Source organism: Salvia splendens, chromosome 6 (assembly GCF_004379255.2).
Source record: "Salvia splendens isolate huo1 chromosome 6, SspV2, whole genome shotgun sequence".
Lineage (NCBI taxonomy): Eukaryota > Viridiplantae > Streptophyta > Magnoliopsida > Lamiales > Lamiaceae > Salvia > Salvia splendens.
The window spans coordinates 8,583,975-8,610,014 of NC_056037.1; the positions used below are offsets into that span (position 1 = coordinate 8,583,975).

At 40.6% G+C, this 26,040-nt stretch overlaps 2 protein-coding genes and 1 pseudogene across 2 annotated transcripts; 2 read left to right on the forward strand and 1 right to left on the reverse strand.

Annotated features, from left to right (window-relative positions):
- Window positions 1-259: 259 nt before the first annotated feature.
- LOC121808186 lies at window positions 260-3,574 on the reverse strand. Its single transcript, XM_042208573.1, has 9 exons — window positions 3,315-3,574; window positions 3,051-3,226; window positions 2,829-2,942; window positions 2,267-2,335; window positions 2,113-2,166; window positions 1,786-1,929; window positions 897-977; window positions 697-792; window positions 260-623 (listed from the first exon to the last, which is right to left on the reverse strand). The coding sequence occupies exons 1-8, from the start codon at window positions 3,484-3,486 to the stop codon at window positions 727-729; spliced, it is 876 nt and encodes a 291-aa protein (XP_042064507.1). The 5' UTR covers window positions 3,487-3,574; the 3' UTR covers window positions 260-623; window positions 697-726.
- A 6,673-nt stretch (window positions 3,575-10,247) lies between these two features.
- On the forward strand, window positions 10,248-13,868 carry LOC121808128 (annotated as a pseudogene).
- Window positions 13,869-17,161: 3,293 nt separating this feature from the next.
- On the forward strand, window positions 17,162-19,413 carry LOC121808189 (NAC domain-containing protein 73-like). The gene is made up of 4 exons (XM_042208576.1): window positions 17,162-17,322; window positions 17,417-17,608; window positions 17,744-17,936; window positions 18,613-19,413. Exons 2-4 carry the CDS (start codon window positions 17,495-17,497, stop codon window positions 19,149-19,151), a joined length of 846 nt encoding a protein of 281 aa, XP_042064510.1. The 5' UTR covers window positions 17,162-17,322; window positions 17,417-17,494; the 3' UTR covers window positions 19,152-19,413.
- Window positions 19,414-26,040: the final 6,627 nt, after the last annotated feature.

Genomic DNA, 26,040 nt, shown 5'->3' on the forward strand with positions numbered 1-26,040 from the left:
GTTCCAGCAAGACCTTATACACAATAAGCTAAAACAAATTAATCCATTAAAGTAAACATCGCATTATTTCAAATACAAGATTAAAAAAAAAAACAAGATCGGTAGCGTTCCCTTTTCTATCAATTTAGTCATGATTCTGTGAATATTGATTATTTTGTGATCATAAAGTAAAGCTCTATATCTATACAAATACTCAAATTACTTTATACTATGAGTGTGGGAATGGGGATTTTTAAAAAAAAAATAGTGTGGGAAAGTATAAAGCACAATGTGTAAACTAGTTGAATTAACACTTAGTACTTCAAATAAATTTGCAGTTGTCAACAACGGTTCTCTATGACCAGCAGCAAACACCAAATGCATTTTTTCCCACCTCAAAGAAATGTGACTATATAACTACTGAAAGATGTTAGCATTCTGAAACTGCAGAAAACCTTCCAGTCGGCCCAGCCATGAAAACTCAACTTCTGACAGTTGAAGCAATGCACGAACAAAACGCTAATGACAGCTTTAATATTGGAAATATCCTTAAGATCTTCATAGGAAACGACCAAGGTAGTCCCACAACCAAGATAGTCCCTAATTCCACAGCATTTTCCAGAAGATATGTCCCTATCGACTTCCTGGCAGTCACCAGCGGATCATTTTATTGGACAAAAAAGTGACTAGAGATTTTCATATGAATTAGTATATTACCTCTATCCACAAGGCCATCTCTGTTTCCAGCTAGCTAAATTGTGATAGTAGTAACATGCAGGCCATCATTACAGGGAAAGCAACGAGCGATGATGCCTAATTGGCGGATTGAGTTAGATTTGGGATAAATGGTAGAAACATTTTTGTGGCAAGCTTAGATGGGAGAAAGTTCAATAACATAATTAAGGAAAAGATCATACCACAAAAAATACAACCTCCTCGTGAGCAAGGGATGCAATTAGTTCATGGCTCTCGATTGCATGTCTTACAAATCCTTGCAACTATAATTCAATAATTGTTAGTTTATAATCGTAACAAATAAGCCAAAGGCCAATCCAACAAGATTTTTCATATTCACAATCTTCTCTAGATAGTCAAGCTCAGTTATATTCACTACTGGATTTCAATTAGGCAAACATTATGTGGCAAAATAGTATGAGCAAAAATTAGCTGAATTTTAAATATAATGCTTGAAGAAAGTAAATAGCTGCAAAGATGCATCAAGAGCTAATAAATTAGTAGGATGTGTAGGTACTTTTTTTGAACGAGGCTACAATAAACTAGTGCAGAAAAGTAAATCTGACAGTTAATGCGGGACAGAGGTAGTATGTTTTATCTTTTGTGAAACAGTTAGCCTATTCAATTAACTCAGTTAATTACTGAATCTTAATAACTTTAACAGAAAAGCCCACAAATCAACAATGTCCAAAACCAAGGCAGAACTGGCATAGAAAGTAAGGGGGCCAGTAAACTCCTTCATAAGTCATCACCAATAGTTATAAGCGGAGTTTTGACCTGGCTCCGGATCTATTATAAAATAAGTTATGCTAATGGGTTAGGTCAAGGTGCTTTACACCAGTTTGAATAAGTTGAAATTGTTATAAGCTACCACATTTCAAGTCAGGACTCAGGAGCTGGTGTAAGGACACCTAGGTCATAGACAAGAACAAAATTTTCGTGGACAATATCCCCCAATCGCTCACACATACTATGCAACTAAACAGCAGAAAATTACCTACAATTTGACAATATATCATGTTAGTACGAAGCTTTCAAATGCAACTGAGCAGCAAGGAATAAAGTCAATACCTGATAATGGTAATGCTTCACAGCTGCAAATGTCTGAAAGGCTTTAGATTTCAAACTAGCAAACATAGATCCATCTCTCGGGACATAAGGATCCAAGATCCCCATCAGTGATTTTAAAAAAACACTGTAAAGATTTACAAAAAACTACAGAACAAAGAGCAACATTCTCAACTTGCATATTCAGACAGAGAGGAAAAAGCGGGGAATGGAAAAGATTTAGAATCTACAAGCTAAACAGTAAAACTTTTGTCAGTAGAACTTGACTATCCGTGGAATTGGGAAGAAGTAGATCTCATAGATTAAATTACTAAGGAAACAAAATAGTACCTTAACAACTGGGCATCTTTTCCAGAGTTCCTTTCTAATTTTTGATGTCTGGACCTGTAGGACAAATATGAATGTGCAATCGATCCATAAAGTTGATTTTCATTATGCAACTATACACACACCTTGCGAGAACAGGGATGAAATTCACAAATACCTCCACCATGTAAAGAGCCTGCTCAAATTTCTGAATTTGAATCCATTGTTCTGATACAATTTGAGATGTCTGCACTCAGAATCACAAATAAGGAGAGCTAAACAATGCTTATGATCTACTGACCAGATCCCTATATCGAATAATTTGCCTCCTATCTATAAAGCATTTGACACCTATGCTGAACTGAAATAGCACATACTATCTCATCTGCTTCCATAGTTGGAGGCACAAGTTTTATAAGTACGAGTGTTCAACGAGTGCCAATTTTCTGTAAAAAGATGTGTTCATTCAGGGAAACCAAGTTATAACAATACTAAGAAGTTATAACAATACTAAGAAATCAGATTCTCTTGTCTCATTTGCCAACTGTAGGATTGCCATCATATACATTCTAAACATTCTTGAAGGTTTATTAGACATTTTAGCACTCATTTTTTTTGAATTCTTATAATTCACCTTGCTGCAATAAAATTGGAAAATGGCAGAAATGTCACTTTGAAATAGAGGATTTCATCTGCTAATAATGGCACCACAAGATTCTAAAAGACCATAATGGACCAACCTCTTCAAATTGTGAAGCAACTGCTTTTAACCTTCTTTCAGCATCAAATGCTTTTTGCTCCAAATCGTAGATTTCAAAGTTATTCTTACGAGAGGCTTCCCAGAGAAGTCTCACCTACGTAAATACACCACATTCATTTGATTTCATTCCGAAAACCATAAATCTAGCAAACTAGTCTAACAACTAGGATGCAGAACCTAGCACTACTAGATTAAACAATACCTCTTCCTCAAGAGCACTGAGCTTCACATTTTTACGCGAGTGATCTTCCTTAAAATTCGACAGCTCGGTTTTTAGACGATCAATTTCTGATGTGAACTCCTCGATTCTCCTCTGGCAATCACCGAGATACTGAGTTCTCGCGTTTAGATCTCCAATTTTTTCGTCGAGTATGGATTCTGCAATTCAGAACTACAGCAGCTCAGTGTCAAATCTTAATTTCAAATGAAGCGTGATAAATAGCTCAACTATTGGAATAGAGAATACCTAATAGCGCGAATTTTAGCTTCGCCTCTTCCACAGCGCACGCAATAGACTTTTGGCTCCCGTGATCGGAACAAGACGGCAGTGATACAGTACCGGCCGGAAAATCGACGGCGTTCGATGCAGTTAGAGAGAGAAAGAAAGAGGCAAGAAGCAGTAATAACGATCTTGCCATCGCAGACTGAGTTGACCAACTCAAACTGTAGCTCCGCTCGTCAGTTTTTGTTCAGTAAGTTTTGCCGAATCGAAGAAATTTTATCCCATATCCATACCTTTTTCATTTTCTTTTTCTATTTTCCCCTAATACTCTACAATTTTTAAGTGATAGGGGTTTAAATTACTAATTTGTCCATTTTTTTAAATTTTTTACAAAATTTAAAAATAGGCAAATATATAACCGACTCAATTCTAAGTTTGGAATTGGTACTGCATGACTCGTCTGAAAACCTATTTGAAATTTTTGGAAAATAAATACTGTTGTTTTTCTACAGTAACAACATCAGTACATAACAACACATAAGTGATTTAGCTTTTGCACTTGATATAGGAATGTTTTCTTTGTCCCATAATTCGGGAAGACAATATTAGAGCATCCGCAATAGTAGCGGCTCGTCCGTTGTGGACGTCCATTATTGCAATCACCTAGCGGGTGACCGACGTCCGGGGCGGACGAGAGGTCGTCCGTCGTATTTGGCGGTCGTCCGTGCGCTCATCCGCTATTGTGGTCAGGCGACGGACAAGAGCACGGATGTCCCGATTTTTTGTTTTTTATATTTTTTTTATTTGTACTCAATATTTACAACTCATTGCACTTCATTTTTTATATATTTGATAAACACCAACAATTAAAATGAATTAATCGTAATTTTTCAATTTATTTTATTGGCTAGGGCGTCGGCTATTCCTAGTGCCATACTATAAATATACAGTGGGATGTACTAGTGATGTGGCAGTGCAGTGAGATGTCATAGTAATGTGACAAGAGGTGTGTTTGGGATATCATAATACTAAGTTATTGGTATATCCACACTATTGTGGATGCTCTAACGCATTCTCGAAATATGTTATTGTGTTATGAATTTGGAACTCGAGTCAAGGCTAGCTGAATTTCTGATCATTATTTTAGTGTTAAACATATGTTTGACAAACTTATTCAGATTAAAAAGTAAATCTTGATATATACTACTCCCTCCGTCCCTGATTAATTGTCATTCTTTTCTATTTTGGTCTGTTCCTTAATAATTGTCACACTTCATTTTTACCATAAATGGTAAGTAAGTCTCACCTTCCACTAGCTCATTTCACTCACATTTTATTATAAAACCAATATAAAAAAGTGGGTCTCACATTCCACTAACTTATTCAATAAATTTTTCTTTACATTTCTTAAAACTTGTGTCCGGTCAAAGAGTGACAATTAATCGGGGACGGAGGGAGTATATGACCTATTGACACCAAACTCAATAATAACACTGCGAAATTTTTCCCTTACTAAAATAAATAAACAATAAAATTAAAAATCCAAAAGTAGTTTAATAATGTGAATCAGTTTTTGACTAAATAATAAACGACATGTAATATATCAAATGAGCATGGTCTAGATCACATCCTCTTATTATTTCTTAGTAATTATTAAGACAACAAGATTATTATATAGAATTAAAACCAAATCGATGGTTTATCCTAACAAATGTCTCTTATCCACCGCTCATTCGAACAAAGTTGTCGGCTGCAAATTTTGCCGGATAGAAAGAAAAAAGTTGATAAAAATTTCACTCCATTTAATTACTCCTATTATTTTAAGCTGTGATGTAAAACTAAATCTATATAAATCTTACTAATGGTATGGCCGCATATACAGATTTTAATATAGTACAGTAAAAAAAAAAGAATTATGGGTACTTGTAAGTTGGAAGATTAATGGTTTTGTGAATAACGACCACTGCAAATTATTGCTGTCTGATATAAATTTGATAAACATAAAACTTACTGATTTACTAAGGCCATCCGCAATGGGCGGACGATGGCACGCCCGATGGCGCGCATCGTCCGCGCCATCGATCGTCCGCGCCCATTGCGGATACGGACGATAGGTCGCGGACGATCGTCGCGGCCGATACTAAGGGCGCGGAGGATGGCGCGCCCGATGCCTATCGTCCGCGCCATCGTCCGCCCCATTGTGGCGTACACGGACGATGGCTGCGGACGATAGGCATCGGGCGCGCCATCGTCCTCCCCATTGTGGCGTACACGGACGATAGGTCGCGGACGATGGCACGCGGTTTGGTTGTTTTATAAATAGAGTTCATTCGTTTTACATTTCATTTCACAATTTCACTTTCGAAACTTACATTTACATAATTACTACGAAATGGCTTCAAGTCCAAATAGTCCTATGTTTAGTGGAGATGCGCGTTGGCCGGGTACAGAACCCGGCCAATATCGTTCGTTCGACACCAACGCCCAATACGATCCCGATTTCAGTACGGACTCGTATGGGTTGTCGGACATGGAGCCGTCTCCAACCCGACCAGTCGCCCCCTCCCGACGTGACGCCGCAGCGGCCGATCCCGACCCCGCCGCGACCGCTTCCGCCCCAGCCAAAAAGAAGCGGAACCGGCAGCGGGCGCAGAAGTTGCCGCCTCCCGGTGATTGCGATGAGTACGCCCCCGGTCGTACAAACTACACCGACGAGGAAACTCTCATTTTGGCCCGGTGTTGGGTAGATATATCGGAAGATCCGATATTCGCGAACAACCAGAGGCAGTTCGCGTACTGGGAGCGCATCGCCGACCTCTACAATGCGGCCAAGCCGCCGAACGCGTACAAGCGCAAGCGTGAGCAACTCCGCAAGCACTGGGATCAAGTGAAGAAGCAAGTGAACTTGTACGCGGCGGAGTTCGAGAAGTGCGCGCGGGCACAGGGGAGCGGCGAGAGCTGGGAAGACGTGCGTGCTAAAGCGATATTGTCGTACCGGTCGATGTTCGGCGAGTTCAAGCACGAGGCCATCTGGACGCTTTTGAGGGACAAGCAGAAATTCCAAGGTGGAATTCTGCACACTAGTGCGCCAAAGAGGATGAAGACCACCGAAGTTGGTGGTTACACGAGCAGCGGCAGCGGCAATCAACCGGTTGACCTCAACCGGTTGTACGTGGACGACAGCGGTTCCGGCACACCGATGTCCTCCCGACGTCCTCCCGGCGTCAAGGCTGCGAAGGCCAAAGGGAAGGCGGCCGCGACCTCATCCTCGACCGCTGCAACCCCACCTCCGCTCCCGGAAATGCTCCCGCCCCAGGCAGCCGAAGTGTATTCGTCGTTGGCGACAGCGTCGATGGCGAGGACGTTGTTGGAGACGCACAAGGCCCTCAAGAAGTGTACCGACCCCGACGAAGCCGAATACCTCCGGGCATTGATAGATGAACTGCGTCGGAAGTTGGGAATTGCACCGACTTAGTTTTTTTTTTTGTAAGTTGAACGGTGTAACTTCTTTTTTTATTAATGTGTCCCCGTTTGTTATTTCGACCTTTTTATTTACTCGTTATTAATTGTTAGTTGAAAACATTTAAATCAATTAAACAAATAAATAAAATGATGATGTGGCGCGCCATAGGGCGCGCCTTAGGGCGCGCCTTAGGGCGCCCCACTGCAGGTGGGGAGGTAGGAGGATAAAACTGCTGACGTGGCGCGCCATAGGGCGCGCCTTAGGGCGCCCCATTGCTAATGCCCTAAGGCCATCCGCAATGGGCGGACGATGGCACGCCCGATGGCGCGCATCGTCCGCGCCATCGATCGTCCGCGCCCATTGCGGATACGGACGATAGGTCGCGGACGATCGTCGCGGCCGATACTAAGGGCGCGGAGGATGGCGCGCCCGATGCCTATCGTCCGCGCCATCGTCCTCCCCATTGTGGCGTACACGGACGATGGCCGCGGACGATAGGCATCGTCCGCGCCATCGTCCTCCCCATTGTGGCGTACACGGACGATAGGTCGCGGACGATGGCACGCGGTTTGGTTTTCTATTTAAAGAGCGTTTGTCATTCATTTGTGCATACCTCTACATATTCTCTCTCACAAATCCAACCAATATGAATCCCGGCGACGACACCAATAGTTCTAGTTCCTCTGATGAGTCCAGTAATAGCATAGATATAGCATTAAATGCAGTCGTTGAAACGGCGATGACGCATTGCTATGCGTTGATGCAGCGCCAGGCGGCAGCGGCAGCGGCCTCTGAGCAAGTCCATAGACCTATTCGACATAGGTCGTATATCCGACGCGACCACGCGGAAGCTCACACACGTCTGGTTGAAGACTACTTTGCCGATCAACCGCGATGGGGCCCGGCTGTTTTTCGGCGCCGATTTAGAATGTCGCGGTACCTGTTTCTCAGCATTGTTCGGACATTGTCTTCACGTGATGAATTCTTCACGTTTCGGGAGGACGGCATCGGCAAACCCGGCCTTACACCATTGCAAAAGTGCACGGTTGCACTCCGTCAGTTGGCCTATGGCACCACGGCGGACCTTTTCGACGAGTACCTCCACTGCGGGGATTCTACAGGCCGCGATTGTCTGAAGCGCTTTTGCCGGGGGATAGTAGAGGCTTATGGCGACACATATTTGCGCAAGCCGACTGCCACTGATTGCCAGGGTCTGATGCAGATGCACGAGACGGCGCACGGGTTTCCTGGGATGCTCGGGAGCATCGACTGTATGCACTGGCAGTGGAAGAATTGTCCGACGGCGTGGAGAGGCCAGTTCACAAGTGGATACAAGGGCAGCCACCCGACGATGGTCCTCGAAGCCGTCGCTGACCATCGGCTATGGATCTGGCATGCTTACTTCGGCGTAGCCGGGTCGAACAACGACATTAACGTCCTCAACTCGTCCACCCTCTTCACCGATCAATGTAATGGCAACGGCCCGGCCATCGAGTTCACTGCCAACAGACGCCAATACCATATGGGGTACTACTTGGCCGATGGCATCTATCCACGGTGGCCTGTTTTTGTGAAGACGGTTAGCTGCCCAATTGGTGAGAAGAGGGTTTTATTTGCGCAAAAGCAGGAGTCGGCGAGGAAGGATGTCGAGCGGACATTCGGCGTGCTCCAATCACGGTGGGCAATTGTGAAAGGGCCGGCTCGTTTCTGGTTCAAGGATGTCATCGCCGATGTCATATATGCGTGCATAATCATGCACAACATGATAGTCGAGAATGAAGGCGGAAGCATCACCGATTGGAATGAAGATGATCGTGCATCTAGTTTGGCCGGCGCGTCGACCGAGCCACCCGATAGAGGGTTACCGTTAGGCTTCAACGAGGTTCTATCTAGACAGGCCTCAATGCGCAACCAACAGGATCATGCGCAGCTCATGAACGACATGATCGAAGAAGTGTGGGCTCGCAACCGCCGTTGTTGAGTTCGCGTTTTTTTAATTCGCATTGTAATGTATTAATTTTTATTCAATGAAATGAAGTTTTTGAAATTCGTATTTTAATGTATTAATTTTGTTAAATTCGTATGAGTTTTGTAATAAATATTAAAAAAATGATGATGTGGCGCGCCATAGGGCGCGCCTTAGGGCGCGTCTTAGGGCGCCCCACTGCAGGTGAGGAGGTAGGAGGATAAAACTGCTGACGTGGCGCGCCATAGGGCGCGCCTTAGGGCGCGCCTTAGGGCGCCCCATTGCTAATGCCCTAACACCCGTTAATAGTAACACTGTTGGAATTAATAAGAGATGTAATCAAACATATTTAGCTCGCAAATTACATTGGACATGAAAATCACACTTGAAATAGAGTTAATACTATAATCATGCTTTCTAACAAAAAAGAAATTGTAATCCAAAATATATAAATAAAAAGAAACTAAAAGATTTACGATTTAATTAGCTATCATTTGGTCAAAATCAGACAATCTAAATGAAACAGCATGCTATAACTGTGTTGATGGTGAGGAACTTTGGACAAACTACTTCATTTCAATTTATTAGTACTATTATGATTAGTTATGAACACTCCCCATGCCACTGTTATGATCTAACACAGCACTTGAATTTCACACACTTTTTGAGCTCATTTTACACCGCTGTCTCTGCTTCTTGGTAGTATTTTTTCACTTTCAAGATGATAATTTAATTCCCACCGACCAGTATTATTGTTTTATCAGCCACTTTGTGAACCCTCAAATGAATTTTATGTTTAACTTTATCAAATTAAATAGTAAATTCAAAATTGAACCCATGATAAGCATTTGAGGGAAGCTTGAACTTGCATTTGACTATTTGACAATTCAAGCTTAATGCCATTCAGCTACAAGCGATGTCTAATGAATTTCGAGGTATAAATGTGGATTGTGGAATAATAATTCTCATTTTTGCCTTGAGAATTTTTATTTTTTTGCAACCGGATAAATTCCACTCGCATACAAAATCATAAAATCGACTAAATGTTTAAAACAAGCCACATTTTCTTTACAGTATGTTTTTTGACAACATTGTTTCCAACTTTTTTTAAACATAATAATCTACCTGATTATCTATGTACTACCTTCGTCCCTGAAGGTTTGTCCCATTTTTCATTTCCATTCGTCCTTTAAAGTTTGTTCTATTTCACTTTTATCATTTTTAGTAGTGGACCCTATATTCCACTAACTCATTTCTACTCACATTTTATTATAAAACTAATATATAAAAGTAGGACCCATAATCTACTAACTTTTTCAATTCACGGGTCAAAGTGTGTCAATATTTGGGAGATGGAAGTAGTAGAACAATCAATCCTGTCTTCTCTTTTTTGTTTCATCCTTATTCTAATTTTTTCCTTAAAAAAATATTTTGCACTCGTAAAAACCTTTTCCACGTAGTATATAAAAGCGAACCACAAATTTTCAAATCTCACTCCAAAAACTGTCCCCTCCCAAACTTCCCACTCAACAACCAAACCCACCGCCGCAAAAATGCATCACCTCCTCCTCCTCATCGTTTTTCTCTCCCCCTCCCTCACTCTCTCTCTAAATAAAGAAGTCCTCTACCTCCAAAAGGCGAAGCTCAATTTCGACGATCCAACTGCCGCCCTCTCCAATTGGAACCCCGACGATGAAACCCCATGCAAATGGAACGGCGTCGTTTGCGACTCCTCCTCCTCCGTCGTCTCGCTCGATCTCTCCGCTTCCAGCCTCTCCGGTCCCTTCCCCTCCGTCCTCTGCCGCCTTCATCGCCTCTCCTCCATATCCTTTTACGACAATTTCATCAATTCCACGCTCCCTGACGACGAACTCGCCGACTGCCTCGCGCTCGAGCATCTCGATCTGGCGCAGAACTACCTCACAGGCACGCTTCCGCGCCGGGTCTCCGAGCTAACGAGATTGCGGTACCTCGATTTGAGCGGGAACAATTTCTCCGGCGGGATTCCCGCGAGCTACGGAACCTTCCAGAAGCTCGAGGTGCTCGCATTGGTGGAGAATTTACTGGAAGGGGTAATTCCGTCATATTTAGGTAATGTTACGACGCTGAAGATGTTGAACTTGTCGTACAACCCATTTTCGCCGGGTCGGATCCCGCAGGAGATTGGGAATCTGACTAATTTGGAGGTGCTGTGGCTGACACAGACGAGTTTAACCGGCGAGATACCTGACTCGCTGGGTCGGCTCGGTAGGCTTGTTGATTTGGACCTTGCTTACAACGAGTTGTCCGGTTCGATCCCGCCTTCTCTGACTCAGCTGAGGGCCCTGGTTCAGCTCGAGCTGTATAACAACTCATTGAGCGGCGACTTGCCAAGCGGCGGGTGGTCGAATATGACGCGGCTGCGGAGGCTCGACGCGTCGACGAATGAGTTGACTGGGAGAATTCCGGTGGAGTTGTGCGAGTTGCCGCTCGAGTCATTGAATCTGTATGAGAACAATTTGCATGGCGGATTGCCGGACGTGATTGCTGAGTCTCCGAATTTGTATGAATTGAAGCTTTTTCGGAACCGGTTGTCGGGGAAGTTGCCTTCCGATCTAGGTAGAAACTCGGCATTGTGGTGGATTGATGTTTCGACTAACAATTTTTCAGGTCGGATTCCGGAGAGTTTGTGTTCCAACGGCGCTCTCGAAGAGCTGTTGCTGATTGAGAACTCGTTTTCCGGCGAAATTCCGGCAAGTCTCGGCGAGTGCCGGAGCTTGCTCCGTGTGAGGTTAGGGCACAATAATTTATCCGGCGAGGTACCGGGCGGATTTTGGGGGCTTCCTCACGTGTCATTGCTTGAGCTGATCGGGAACTCGTTTTCCGGCGGAATTGCGAAAACTATTGCCGGAGCGTCGAATTTATCTCAGTTGATTTTGTCAGAGAACAAGTTTTCAGGCTATCTGCCGGAGGAGTTAGGATTTCTGGAAAACCTATTGGAGATTTCCGGCAACGACAACAGGTTTTCCGGTACGTTGCCTGTCAGCGTGGTGAATCTCAGGCAATTAGTGAAGCTCGATCTTCACAACAATGCGTTTTCCGGTGGATTTCCTATCGGCATTGATTCATGGAAGAAGCTAAATGAGCTGAATTTAGCAGACAATCAATTTTATAGTGAAATCCCCGGCGACATTGGGGAATTATCCGTTCTAAACTATCTGGATTTATCGAGAAACAGATTTTCCGGCGAAATCCCTGTTTCATTGCAGAATCTGAAGCTGAATCGTTTCAATTTCTCGTATAATAATCTCAGCGGCCACATTCCTTCAGATTACGCCAAAGCCATTTACAAAGACAGCTTTATTGGAAATCCGAGTTTGTGCGGAGAAATTCAAGGATTATGCAACAGTGAAGATATAAAAAACAAGGGCTACATTTGGTTTATCAAAACACTATCTGTTCTAGTTGGAATTCTACTCATATTTGGCATAGTTTGGTTCTATATCAAATATAAGAAATTCAACGATGTCAAGACAAATCTCGAAAGTTCAAAATGGACGTTGATGTCTTTCCACAAGCTGGGATTCAGCGAGAGTGAGATATTGGAAGCTCTGGATGAAGACAACGTGATCGGGACCGGGGCGTCGGGGAAGGTCTACAAGGTGGTGCTGAGCAACGGCGAGGCCGTGGCCGTGAAGCGGCTGTGGGGACAGTCGAAGGCCAGCGACGACATTGAGAGAGGGAGCATTAGGGATGATGGTTTTGATGCAGAGGTTGAGACTTTGGGGAAGATCAGGCATAAGAATATAGTGAAACTGTGGTGTTGTTGCACTACAAGAGATAGTAAACTCTTGGTTTATGAGTACATGCCTAATGGAAGTTTAGGTGATTTGTTGCACAGCGCAAAGAGTGGGTTGTTAGATTGGCCGATCAGGTTTAAGATCGCCGTGGATGCCGCCGAGGGGTTGTCATACTTGCACCACGACTGCGTCCCTCCAATCGTCCACCGTGATGTGAAGTCGAACAACATATTGCTCGACTCCGAGTACGGAGCTCGGGTTGCTGATTTCGGCCTGGCCAAGGTGGTGGATGATGCTAGTGGCAAGGGCACCAAGTCGATGTCTGTCATCGCCGGCTCATGCGGCTACATCGCCCCCGGTTAGTCAGTTCATATCCATTGCCATATTCATAATTTCACTTTTTCCAATAACAAATGTGAAACATTTTGAACGAATTGTGTAAATACTGGAATCATTAGGTACACTTTTAGTGTGTGTAAGTTCAGTTTTAGGTGCCATGGGAGTCATACATAAATCATACTACTACTAATAACCTTTTATGATATTTGTAAAAAGTAAACTAGCATGTACAAAACAGGGCATATGCAAAGTAGCAACACTAGTTTTGTCATTGGATTCTATCTCAACAATTTACTACTAGTAGTAGTTACTACTATACTATATTTACATTATCATGACTGTCATCAATAACTAACTAAATCACAATCTTCCACTTCAGAGTACGCTTACACGCTTCGAGTGAATGAGAAGAGTGACATCTACAGCTTTGGCGTAGTGATTCTTGAATTGGTGACCGGGAGACTCCCTGTGGATCCCGAGTTTGGTGACAAGGATCTGGTGAAGTGGGTGTGTTGGATGTTGGATCAGAAGGGCGTCCTCAGTGTGATCGACCCTAAACTCGACTCTTGCTACAGGGACGACATTTGCAGACTGCTCAACTTGGGGCTGCTCTGCACGAGCCTGCTCCCGACAAAACGGCCCTCCATGTGGTGCGTGGTGAAGATGATGCAGGAGATCGGGTGTAGGAGCCTCCACAAGAACGCCGTTAAAGTAGGGAACTGACGCCCTATTACAATGGAGATGGCTCGAATCATGGCATTCTGGCATGACAAATTGGGATTAGACTTGATTGCTATATAGTACATCTTGCAATACTATTTTTTTCGATATTGAGAAGTATAGAGCAAGAGATCATACTAGTTGTGAGTGAATCGTGCTTTATATTCTTTGCCACTTAAAATTCACTGTTAATTGGCAGTGATAGTGAGAGTTATACCAAACCAAGGTGAAATTACATTTCATCCATTTGTTTTCAGTTGTTGAGAATGATGAATTGATGCCTTTCAATGATGATATATTAATAGTATTGTACTATTGTATAGTATAAATTGTTAAGGGTGATGGAGAGTTTTGAACCACCAGTTGGTATTAATTGATATTTAAATACTATATTAATGGAAGAATGAAAAATGGATTTTTAAGAGTTATTATCGACAATGAAGAGTAAGTAATATTTGAAGGCCAAAAAGAATGTAAAGTCTCATGGAGAATCCTTTTGGTTGCTTTAAAAAATGAATGCGATCGATAACTATATGAGGAATGGATTCTTTGAAAACTCCAATTATGTATCTTACTGCTGAAATCACAATAAAACTACTTAGCGAGTCTTGTTTACAAAACTATTTGTAATTTTAATCACTAACTTTAGATCTGTTGCAAATCAGATTCAGTTTTAAAATCGTTTGAAAATGTTTCAATCTTTGATCTGTTCTAATTGTTGCAAAATTTTGATGCTGATATTCATTCAGACATTATTACTCCTATAAAAACATTGAAACGCAAAGTTGACTGAAGGCATTTGAGTCTTAACATCTCATGACTGAGTAAATGAGTTTGCCTTCTGTGTTGTCAACAAGACAACAACATCTCATGGCTGAGGAGATGAGTTTTGACTTTTGGCATCTGATGAATGTATACATTTCAGCGCAAAACTAATACAAACAATTAGAACAAACAAATTTACTTCAAATCAAACATTGGAGTGTTGTGTTTTTAAAAGTATAAATCCAAAATTTGAGATTTTAAATGTAATAATTTCTTATATTTTACATGGATTATGATTTATGGGTGGTGTTACTGATGTAAACGATTCGAGAAATTAATTTTGGAGGGCCCGTGTTCTTAAAGAAGACCCGGCCCGTAGGGCACTAATTACCCGACAATATACAAGCCGAAGGACAGAGTAGTGGGCCTTAAATGTAATCAAGCCCACTAAACAACACCTGCATCGGTCTCTGCCACACTTTCTAGTCTACTTTGAGCCTACTTTGAGGGGCTCAACCTCTTCGACTTAAATGTAGTACAACTTTGACTAAATAACAAATGTTATGTTTTACAAATTACTCCATCCGTGAATAGGAGTCTCGTTTTTCCATTTTAGTCCGTCCGCGAATAGGAGTCCCAGTTCACTTTTACCATAAATGATAATAGGGTCTCAAATTCCACTAACTTACTCCACTCACATTTCATTTAAAAACTAATATATACAAGTGGAGCCCATATTCCACTAATTTTTTCCACCCACTTTTCTTAACATTTCTTAAAACTCGTGCCACCAAGAAATGAGACTCTTAATGGCTAGGTGTGAGCAAAAAAATCGGAAACCGAATATCCGAACCGAACCAAACCGAAATTTTAAAATTCGGTTCGGTTTTTTCGGTTTTTCGGTTCGGTTCGGTTCGGGCGAAGAAAAAAATGAAAAATCGAAAAACTGAATTTTATATATATATATATATATATATTCTATTAATTTAATATATTATATTATATATAATATATATTCTTTTAATATATTCTACTATATAATATATATTATATGTATTATTAATTTTATATTATATATAAATATTCTATTAGTATATATAAAATAAAATAAAATACACATATATAAATATATATTTATATTATATTTATTTTTTTTCAGGTTTTTCGGTTTTTTTCGGGTTTTTCGGTTTTTTAAGTTCGGTTTTCGGTTTTTCGATTTTTCGAGTTCGGTTCGGTTTGGATTTTGAACTAAATTCGGTTTTTCGGTTTTGGTTCGGTTTTGACAAAAAACCGAACCGAAACCCGAATGCACACCTCTACTAATGGCGGACGGAGGGAGTACATATTAAAACTATTAGTATGCCTTGAATCAGTTCAGATCATGTTTCCTAATTGGGATATGATTATGTTTTCGAATTAAGATAGGATCCCATGTGTGTCTATTTATATGGGAGTAGAGCACATAATTTTGTGATCTTAGATCCAATCTGAAATTTGTAGCCATAATCTGAAAACACTCTGAATAAAATTTGTTCTCCGTTCCTGCCCGTGGATGTAGCCAATTGGCGAACCACGTAAATCTGTGTCATCTTTACGTTCTTTTCGTTTGTCGATTACACAATTGCCCTATTTGATATAACAAAAATATAAGCTACCAACGAATAAGATTACTTTTTAGACGGAAAGAATATTAATTAGCGTTTAAACCAAAAAGTCATCAATGATTAGTTTGTTTTTTTACTATGTCTTTCCCTTTTAACTTTTGTTTTTGGAAGTAAGACAAAATGTTAAGCCTATCTTGATTACAACTAAGATAGCCGCTTGTGCAGAACTGAGTTATTCATAAACGATAGAATTAAAAATATAACCATATCTCGAATCACAATTACGAATTAATGAAATGATATTCATTGGATTCATTGATCTAATCATGTTTTGTGGAAATATTTTATTTAAATACTACTCCCTCCGTCCCTGAAAATTTGTCATAATTCATTTTCTGCACTTATTTTGGAAAAATGATAATAATGAGTTAAAGTGGAGAGATGGTAAAATAAAAGAGATAATAATGTAGAGAAGAGTTTCATCTATGTTATTCTTTCTCTTGCTTTACCATCTCTCCACTTTAACTATTGATTATCATATTTTCTAAAATGAGTGTATAAAATGAAATGTGACAAATTTTCAGGGACGGAAGGGAGTGAACAGAATAGTACTCCATATGATAGTATAGTAACATACAAATGGTGTAGTACTTGGTAAACAAAAAAATGTGTACAAATTGCAATTGAAACATCAAAATTGGGTAGAATTAAAGGTTATTCGAATGTAGACAAGCGAATTAATTCAAGAATGTAATTAAGTAGGGCAAAGAAAAATATAGGAAATGAAAGAGAAAGATACTTTGGTTTGGAGAAGAAGTGTACGCCAAGAAACAACTAAATACAAGTCATGTTTGGTATAATCGACCTGTTTGTTACTTTCACATTAGTTGGTATGTACGTATAATTTCACATTTTATCTACACATGGAAATTAGAATGGAACAAACTTTTGTGTTACTCCACCTTCACATTGCCCTCTATCTCTCTCAAACTTCTTAGGTAAAAGAGTTGAAACGTCCTTCATTTAAGAATATAATCGGTGTTGCCTCATATCCACTCTACCTCTTTTTTACGAAATAAATCAAAGTGGAAGACATATTTATTAGAATATCGGTAGATTTATAATTAAATTCTACTTAGTACTGCAGAGCCTGTTAAATTTATTAGTACTATTACCATAAAGTAGGTATTGATGCCTGTAAAAGTTTTAACTTGCAATATTATTGATGTCATCATGTACACTATTACTATACTAGAAAAAACCAAACTTGACGTCCAAGCGATCGACCTAATTGTTTTTTCTCCTAAATATTCATTCTGTTTCCTATCTCTCTCCCTCCATTTATGCTGACTTGAAAACAGTTGGTTTGCATGATTCCTTCTGCAGCAGCAAAACTGTACAACATGTTTCATAACAAAAATCTTGATATTTTCTCTTCTTAATTAGTTCTTACTACTAACTAGGAGTTTCTTTTTCTTGTTTCTTGATAGAACGTCTCTGTGAGAGGAGATCGAGGAAAGAAATTAAAGCCCGATTTCGGATGGGCGTAAGAGCTGCAGAGAAGAGAAATGACATGGTCTAATAGTGATGAAGAAAACAGCATAGCCACTTCAACAACTCATCAATTTCGGACACTAATCTGCCCTTCATGCGGCCATACCATTAAACTACAAGACTATAAGGTTTTTTGTTATTTTATACTACTCCCTACGTATATAAACATTAAATACCAATTCTTCAATTGCTAACTAGCTTCATGTTTTTTTAAAAAAAAGCTAAGTTGGAAGATTGACATTGGATTTATTTATATCTATTAGAGTAGTGGGATTCAAGACTTGCCTGGGCTGCCAGCTGGGGTAAAGTTTGACCCATCTGATCAAGAAATTCTTCAACATTTGGAGGGAAAAGTGATGTCTGATATGAGGAAGATGCATCCATTAATCGATGAATTTATTCCAACTATCCTTGGCGAAAATGGGATTTGTTATACTCATCCAGAGAAGCTACCAGGTATAGTGCTATTTATATTATTGAAATCTTTATTGAATTGAATCAATTAATCCTATTTTGTTGTCACATCCCCTATATTCACACCAGAGTGAAACAAATAAATCCATTTCTATCTTTTAGTATTTATTTTCAAACATGTTTTCATTTCATTAATACATGTTTATTTTTTATATATATAAAATTATTACACGGTACACATGGCGCAAGTTGATATATGATCGATAAGTTATGGTTAACTTACTCGAATTTGTTATTTTTAATGACTTTTGAAACACTACAAATCTACAATTATATAGTAGCATCCTCAAATTTTCAAGTGACAAATTTTATACCATGTCACTGATCACTAATCGATGTTTTGGCCAAACATGTCAAATAAACGTCGTTTGAAAATAAACAACACTGTAGTTGCAAGATTTTTTAAAAATCGTGTAAACGTTACCAATTTACACAATCCCGCTGTTATTTCTCCAACTAACAAATCAATCAAATTACCAATAATAACAAAAATGTCGATCCACTATAACTTGCTGCTAATTTCTACCAGCGGGAATGTGACATTTAGTAGCGGATTTTTCCGCTAGTAAGGACGAATTTTTTGTAGTGTATTTATTTCGCAACTCTTGTTAATAAAAATCTCGGAAAACTAATTTTCCGTCTCCGCCCATGATCGAAGGAGTAAGCAAAGACGGCCAAGTTCGCCACTTCTTCCACCGCCCCTCAAAGGCGTACACAACGGGGACCCGGAAGCGGCGGAAGGTGCACAACGCCGACCCGGACTCAGCCTTCGGCGGCGGCGAAACAAGGTGGCACAAGACCGGAAAAACCCGGGCCATCTCCGCGGCCGGAAACATCAAAGGCTACAAGAAGATCCTGGTTCTCTACACAAACTACGGGCGGCAGCGGAAGCCGGAGAAGACGAATTGGGTGATGCATCAGTACCACTTCGGCGACAGCGAGGAGGAGAGAGACGGCGAGTTCGTCCTCTCTAAGGTATTTTACCAAACACAGCCCAGGCAATGCGGCTCCTCCGCCAAGGAAGAAGACGCCGTCAAATCGGCCTCGACTTTCTCCGATTATTACACTCCTGCTTTGATTCCATACCAAAATGTTAACAGAGACGGCTCAACTCCGGTGATTCCGAATTTGGTTGTGAATGGTGAGAGATCGACGTCGTTTATTCGGTTGCCTTCGGGTGGAAGCAACGGGAATTGAAGTCAAGATAAAGGGGATTTGTGTTTTATTTCTTGATTAGGTTAATTAGGGTTTTATCACTTTTGGGGTAATAAGTTAAGATTCATGCAATCAAAATGGCGTTAAGGTGATGTGTGGAACAAGTGAATACCAGTTTTTGAGATCATTTATTTTATTAGTATGGCTCTATTCGTATACGTACTAAGGTAGGAAAATGAGGTGTTGTATATTTCAGTGGGATAATTTAAATAAATTTGTGACTACTGCTTAATTATTTCGTGAATTCTACGTTTAATACCACTACAAAAATATTGTATTCACAATCACCGGCGGATTTAGAATCCTAAAAAGGAGGGACGTCGGAAGCTATCGGAAGGGGCGACAATGGAAAGTGTTAGAAATAATGGGAAGAAATTCCCAAGCCGTATACAGGCGGTACTCTAACTATTACAATCGAAAGGAAACTTGCAACAAAAAGAGGAATGAAAATTACAACGGAAATAAAGCAAACCAAATTTATAAGTCGAGTCGAGGAAAACCCTCTTTCCGCAAGACAAATTACGCCCCGGCTAGTGCTCACGGAATGGCGTATTGCCCCCAAAGATAAAACGACTTCCTCCTAGCGTGTAGAAGCACCTCAAACCCGCTAGGCACCGGCGAACTTGATGGAGTTCCGAGAATCGAGCTATCCAATGCTCCTATATGTGAACTAGGATGTAGAGAGCTAGAGAAGAGAGAATGCTTGTTGTGATGTTTGTTGGTGTGTCTTCTACTTCAAGATCAAAGCCTATTTATAGGCTAGAAAAACAAGTGAAAGGTCTTGCAATCAAGACAAGACATAAAGAAAATGGAGTTGAAAGGCCAAATGACTTAGCCACATGAAAGGCCAAAAGCCTCTCTCTTTTTCCCCACATTTCCCATGTTTTTCCTACAATCCCCTACATTGGTTAGAGCACTGCAAGCTCAAACCAACACAAGACGTGTATGCATGCATGCAGACTCTTTGCTCAATTCTCGAGAAACAATATTGCATTTGGAATAGTAGCTTGGGGCTTTGAACTTTCCATAGTCAACACTATCGGGCATACCGGCGGCCTGGTGGACGTGATGCCTTGAACCATTCCTCCTTGGTGTATACCGAGACAATAATATTGACACAATATTATTTACAAACTCATCAGTTCTCACGTTTGTGTCCTTTACTGGCCATGGAACACCACTTTGGATTCATAAGTGATTCGCATGTTGAAGCGGCCCACACTTCTTCACTTACATAGGAGATTCTTTTCCAGGTATCCTGCAATACCCACCTCCTCGAGGTTTCTAAGAATCATTAAAAGTCAAAACTTAGCCTCTTACCACATGCAGGTTACAACACTAAATGCTTTCTAAAGAATGGGCGAAGATTAAAAATCTTCCGAGTGTTACAACTAGATTCATATAGCTTCGTTTTCCCATTGAACCAAGCCCATGGGATCTCCAATCGTATGGTTGGGTTACCACTATAATCATCTTTTAAGATGTGGTTTTCAGTCCCATTCCTTTTAGCAATTTATGCATTTGATCACGGTTTAAACCTTTTGTTAACGGATCCGCTAAGTTATCAACTGACCTTACATAGTCAACTGTGATAACACCACTTGTGATCAATTGTCTGACGGTATTATGTCGCCGACGAATATGTCGAGACTTACCATTGTATAAGCCACTATGTGCTCTCCCTATAGCTGCTTGGCTATCACAGTATATCACTACTGTCGGCACTGGCTTCATACAACATGGAATACATTCTAGGAAATTTCTGAGCCACTCGGCTTCTTCCCCTGCTTTATCCAATGCGATAAACTCAAATTCCATGGTGGATCGAGCTATACACGTTTGTTTCGTCGACTTCCACGAAACAGCACCACCCCCCACAGTGAACACATAACCACTCGTCGAGAACGAGTCTTTTGAATCAGAGATCCAATTTGCATCACAGTACCCTTCAAGTACTTGGGGATATCTTGTGTACTGCAGCTCAAAGTTAAGAGTATACTTCAAGTATCTCAAAACCCTACGCAGAGCTTTCCAATGTTCCTTGCTTGGGTTGCTCGTAAATCGGCTCAGCTTATTCACCGTACACGCAAGATCTGGTCGGGTGCAGTTTGTGATAAACATCAAACTCCCTATGATCTTTGCATATTCTTCTTGAGCTATAGGCTCACCCGTGTGCTTACTCAAATGCACGTTGGGTTCCAACGGAGTCTTAGCTGGCTCACAATCGAAATTTCTTTAGCACTTTCTCAATATAATGAGATTGTGTCAGAGCAATTCCCTCATAATTCCTTTTAATTTTGATTCCGAGAATCACATCAGCTAAACCCATATCTTTCATGTCGAAATTTCTCTTCAACATATTTTTGGTTTCGTTGATAATGGCACTGTTGCTGCTCGTAATCAACATATCATCTACATAAAGACACACAATAACAAAACCGTTATTTGTGTTCTTAATGTAAACACACTTATCGCACTCATTGATAGTGAATCCATTTGCCAACATCACGTTGTCAAATTTTAATTGCCATTGTAATGGTGCTTGCTTCAACCCATATAATGACTTTATCAGTTTGCATACTTTACGCTCTTGCCCAGGCACAACAAACCCTTCGGGTTGTTCCATATATATTTCTTCTTCCAGATCACCATTCAGAAACGCAGTTTTCACATCCATTTGGTGAATATCGAGATTGTGCAAAGCAGCAATCGCAAGAAGCACCCGAATGGAAGTGATTCTCGTAACAGGTGAATAGGTATCAAAAAAGTCATGCCCTTCTTTCTGCTTAAAGCCTTGGACAACTAGGCGAGCTTTGTACTTATCTATAGTACCATCGGACTTATATTTCCTTTTCAGAATCCACTTGCACCCTAAAGGCTTAGAGCCATCAGGCAAGTCTACTAACACCCAAGTGTTATTTCTCATGATGGATTCAATTTCACTGTTGATAGCTTCTTGCCACCACGCCGCGTCTGGGCCAGACAAAGCTTCCGCCACTGACTTTGGTTCGTCATCCAATATAAAAGTTATGAAGTCGGGACCAAATGTCTTAGCAACTTTAACCCTTTTACCACGTCTTGGTTCTATATTCTCAGGACTTGACATCGTCCTTTTTGGAGGATTAGAACTAGTGGACTCATCCATCATTCTTTCACTAGAACGATCTTCTTGCTTCTTGCCAGGGTACACATTCTCAAAGAATATAGCATTTCTTGACTCAATTGTTGTTCCTTCAGCCACGCCAGGCACAACTGTCCTATGGACTAGGAAACGATATGCACTACTATTAAGTGCATGGCCAATAAAGATGCAATCGACTGTTTTAGGGCCTATTGCAACTTGTTTCGGAGGAGGCACTTCTACCTTCGCTAAGAACCCCCACACTTTGAGGTATGAATACGAAGGTTTCTTGCCTTTCCACAACTCATAAGGAGTCACATCCCTATTTTTTAGTGGAATTTTATTCAGGATATGATTCGCTGTTAACACAGCCTCCCCCCACATGTTCTGGGATAAACCAGAATTAATCAACAGAGCATTCATCATCTCTTTAAGTGTTCGATTTTTTCGTTCAGCAACTCCATTTGACTGGGGAGAATATGGAGCCGTTGTTTGGTGAATTATACCACTTGCATGACATAATTCTGCAAACGGGGCTACATACTCACCACCTCTATCACTTCGAACACACTTAATTCGACAATTAAGTTGATTTTCGGCTTCATTTTTGAAGTCTTTAAACGCTTCAATTGCCTCATCTTTACTTCTTAACAAGTAAAGGTAACAATACCTTGTGCAATCATCTATAAATGTGATGAAGTACTTTTTACTACCTCTTGTTTGCACAAATTTCAAATCACATACGTCTGTATGGATCAATTCAAGAGGTTTTGTGCTTCGCTCTACCGAATGGAACGGCAATTTAGCCATTTTGGCTTCAACACACACTTCACATCTTTCTTGTGAGTTAAACTTATCTACTTTTAGTAAATTAAGATTTACTAATCTTTTTATAGCATTTAGATTTACATGTCCCAATCTATTATGTCATAAATTAGAGCTTTCAAGCAAATAAGAGGATGTGTCATCTTCCTTATTGCTTATTCTTTTTCCACGGTGAATGACCGTAACATTTAGCTCAAAAAGTCCATTCACTAGGTGACCTTCACCTATGAACTTTTCATACTTGGTCAATATAACCTTTTCACACTCAAATTCTAGTGAAAATCCATGATTTACTAGAAGTGAGCCTGACACCAAATTATTTCGGATGTCTGTACATCCCTAAGGGTAAGAACTTTTCCAGATCCTAAATTTAGGAACACATTACCCACACCAACCACCTTAGAAGAGGCTTGGTTTCCCATGCGTACTTTTCTACCTTCAACAGATTTGTAAGTAGAAAAAACACTTCTCTCGGAGCTCACATGACATGTGGCACTCGTATCAACAAACCATTCATTTGGATTATTACCATGGTCCACGTCGGAGCCCATTGCGACCACCTCGTGATCTTTGTTGTTTATAACAACACGTTCAAATAATTTGCACAATATTGTCTCCAACAATAAGTACACAATTATATTGAACCATATGTGCATTGGTATATTCAACAACCCATGCATCCCAATTACTACTACCAAGTCTAAATTGGTCTTGCTTGTCAAATGACAAACGATAAACACAATTCTCAAGAGAGTAGATCTCAAGGAATTAACCATTTCGTAGCCCGTTGACAAACTCATAATTTAGGATGGTGTTGTGGGTAATGAGATGGTGATTTTGATGATTTAAGGTGTTTAATTTAGGTTTTTATCCACACATACACTAATTAGTGTTTTGACGAGTTTGTCGAGTGTTTGGAGCTAAAACAGGTGAAAATGACTTGAAAACGAGCTTGAAGGAAGAATCGCCCACTATATTATTCAAGTCATCCGCGCTTCAATGCGCGACTTTCGTATAATAGCCATAACTCTCTCATCCGGACTCCGATGGGGGCGTGCAAGATACTCACGCGAAGCCCTTTCGAAGACGAAGACAATGCTTTTGGAGGATTTCAGAGGAAACGCCCGACCGGGAGATTTTGTATGGGGAAAACGCCCGACCGGGCGTTTTAGTCGCGAACTCCAGAAAGTTCGCCCGACCGGGCGTTTTGGCGACTTAAAATCGCCCGACCGGGCGATGTGTTCTGCGAGGCTTTACGTCTGTATTTCCGCCCCGGGTATAAAAGAGACCGAGGGTTTTCATCTCCCACATCTCAGAGCCTCCAATCCTCCCTCCTCTACACATTCTTCCATTCCATCTTCCACACATAATTCATCCATCTTCCATTGGAGCGGAGCTCTGCAGATCCAGGCAAGAAAAGACTGAAGATTGAAGATTCAACCTTGGGTTTTATCAATTTCTTTCATGTCTTATACTTTTATTTTTGTTTTTACTACTTGTCTATGAGTAGTTAAACACCATTTGTAGTTTTTTGGGTGAAAACTATTATGAATATGTTTTGATTTATTGAATTGAACCTTTTTCTAGCTCTTGTGATTTTTTTGCTTGTTCTTGTGCTTTTATTGTTCTTTTGTCTGGCCAACTTTAGAACTATGTCCGTCTAACTAGATTAATCGAGAGATAGCTAGTTTTACGTGGTAAAAGGAACGAGTACAACACATAGGTTTATCTGCACTCGAGAGAGGGGACCCTTTGTGAGGGCTTGAGTCTTAGGAACTTAAGGAGTTAGAATCTAATCTTTTGGAAGGAGACTTTGATAGTTAGAGTCTAATCTACTAGATAAGTGCACTCGAGAGAGGGCTTATCTGAAAATCGCGACTTTCCTAATAATCCTGGAGACACATAAAGGTAAAGGTTCTGTGAGATTAATCATCACTAGGTCGTAGTAGTTGGATCCTAAAACTCTACTTTCTTTAGCCTGCTTTGTATTATTTTGTTTCTATACGTTTTTTATATTTTTTTTCTCTAGTTTAATCTTACTAAAACCCAAAGCTCCATGTCTCTAGATAGTATATGACGCTTAGTATATGATAGCCAGTTGCAATCTTATTCCCTGTGTTCGATATCCGGTACTGACCTTTAGCTATACTAAATCTACCCTGTATGCTTGCAGGGATTTTTAGTGCTAATAAATAGTGCATCACCCATGAACATTGGTACTGTTCGTTTCTTCATTCCAGCTTTGAAGCTCATGTTTTCTCCAACTTCGATTGATATAACCATGTCTTAGAAGAGTACACTAATTTGTCTTGCGATTGTTAGAAATAATGGGAAGAAATTCTCAAGCCGTGTACATGCGGTACTCTAACTATTACAATCGAAAGGAAATTTGCAACAAAAAGAGAAATGAAAATTACAACGGAAATAAAGCAAACCAAATTTATAAGTCAAGTCGAGGAAAGCCCTCTTTCCGCAAGACAAATTACGCCCCGGCTAGTGCTCACGGAATGGCGTATTGCCCCCAAAGATAAAACGACTTCCTCCTAGCATGTAGAAGCACCTCAAACCCGCTAGGCACCGGCGAACTTGATGGAGTTCCGAGAATCAAGCTATGCAATGCTCCTATATGTGAACTAGGATGTAGAGAGCTAGAGAAGAGAGAATGCTTGTTGTGATGTTCGTTGGTGTGTCTTCTACTTCAAGATCAAAGCCTATTTATAGGCTAGAAAAACAAGTGAAAGGTCTTGCAATCAAGACAAGACATAAAGAAAATGGGGTTGAAAGGCCAAAGGACTTAGCCACATGAAAGGCCAAAAGCCTCTCTCTTTTTCCCCACATTTCCCATGTTTTTCCTACAAAAGTTCACCTCCAGATCCATGGTGGCAGGTCGCGTGGAGGCGCAGTCACCCCTTACCGAGTGCTTGC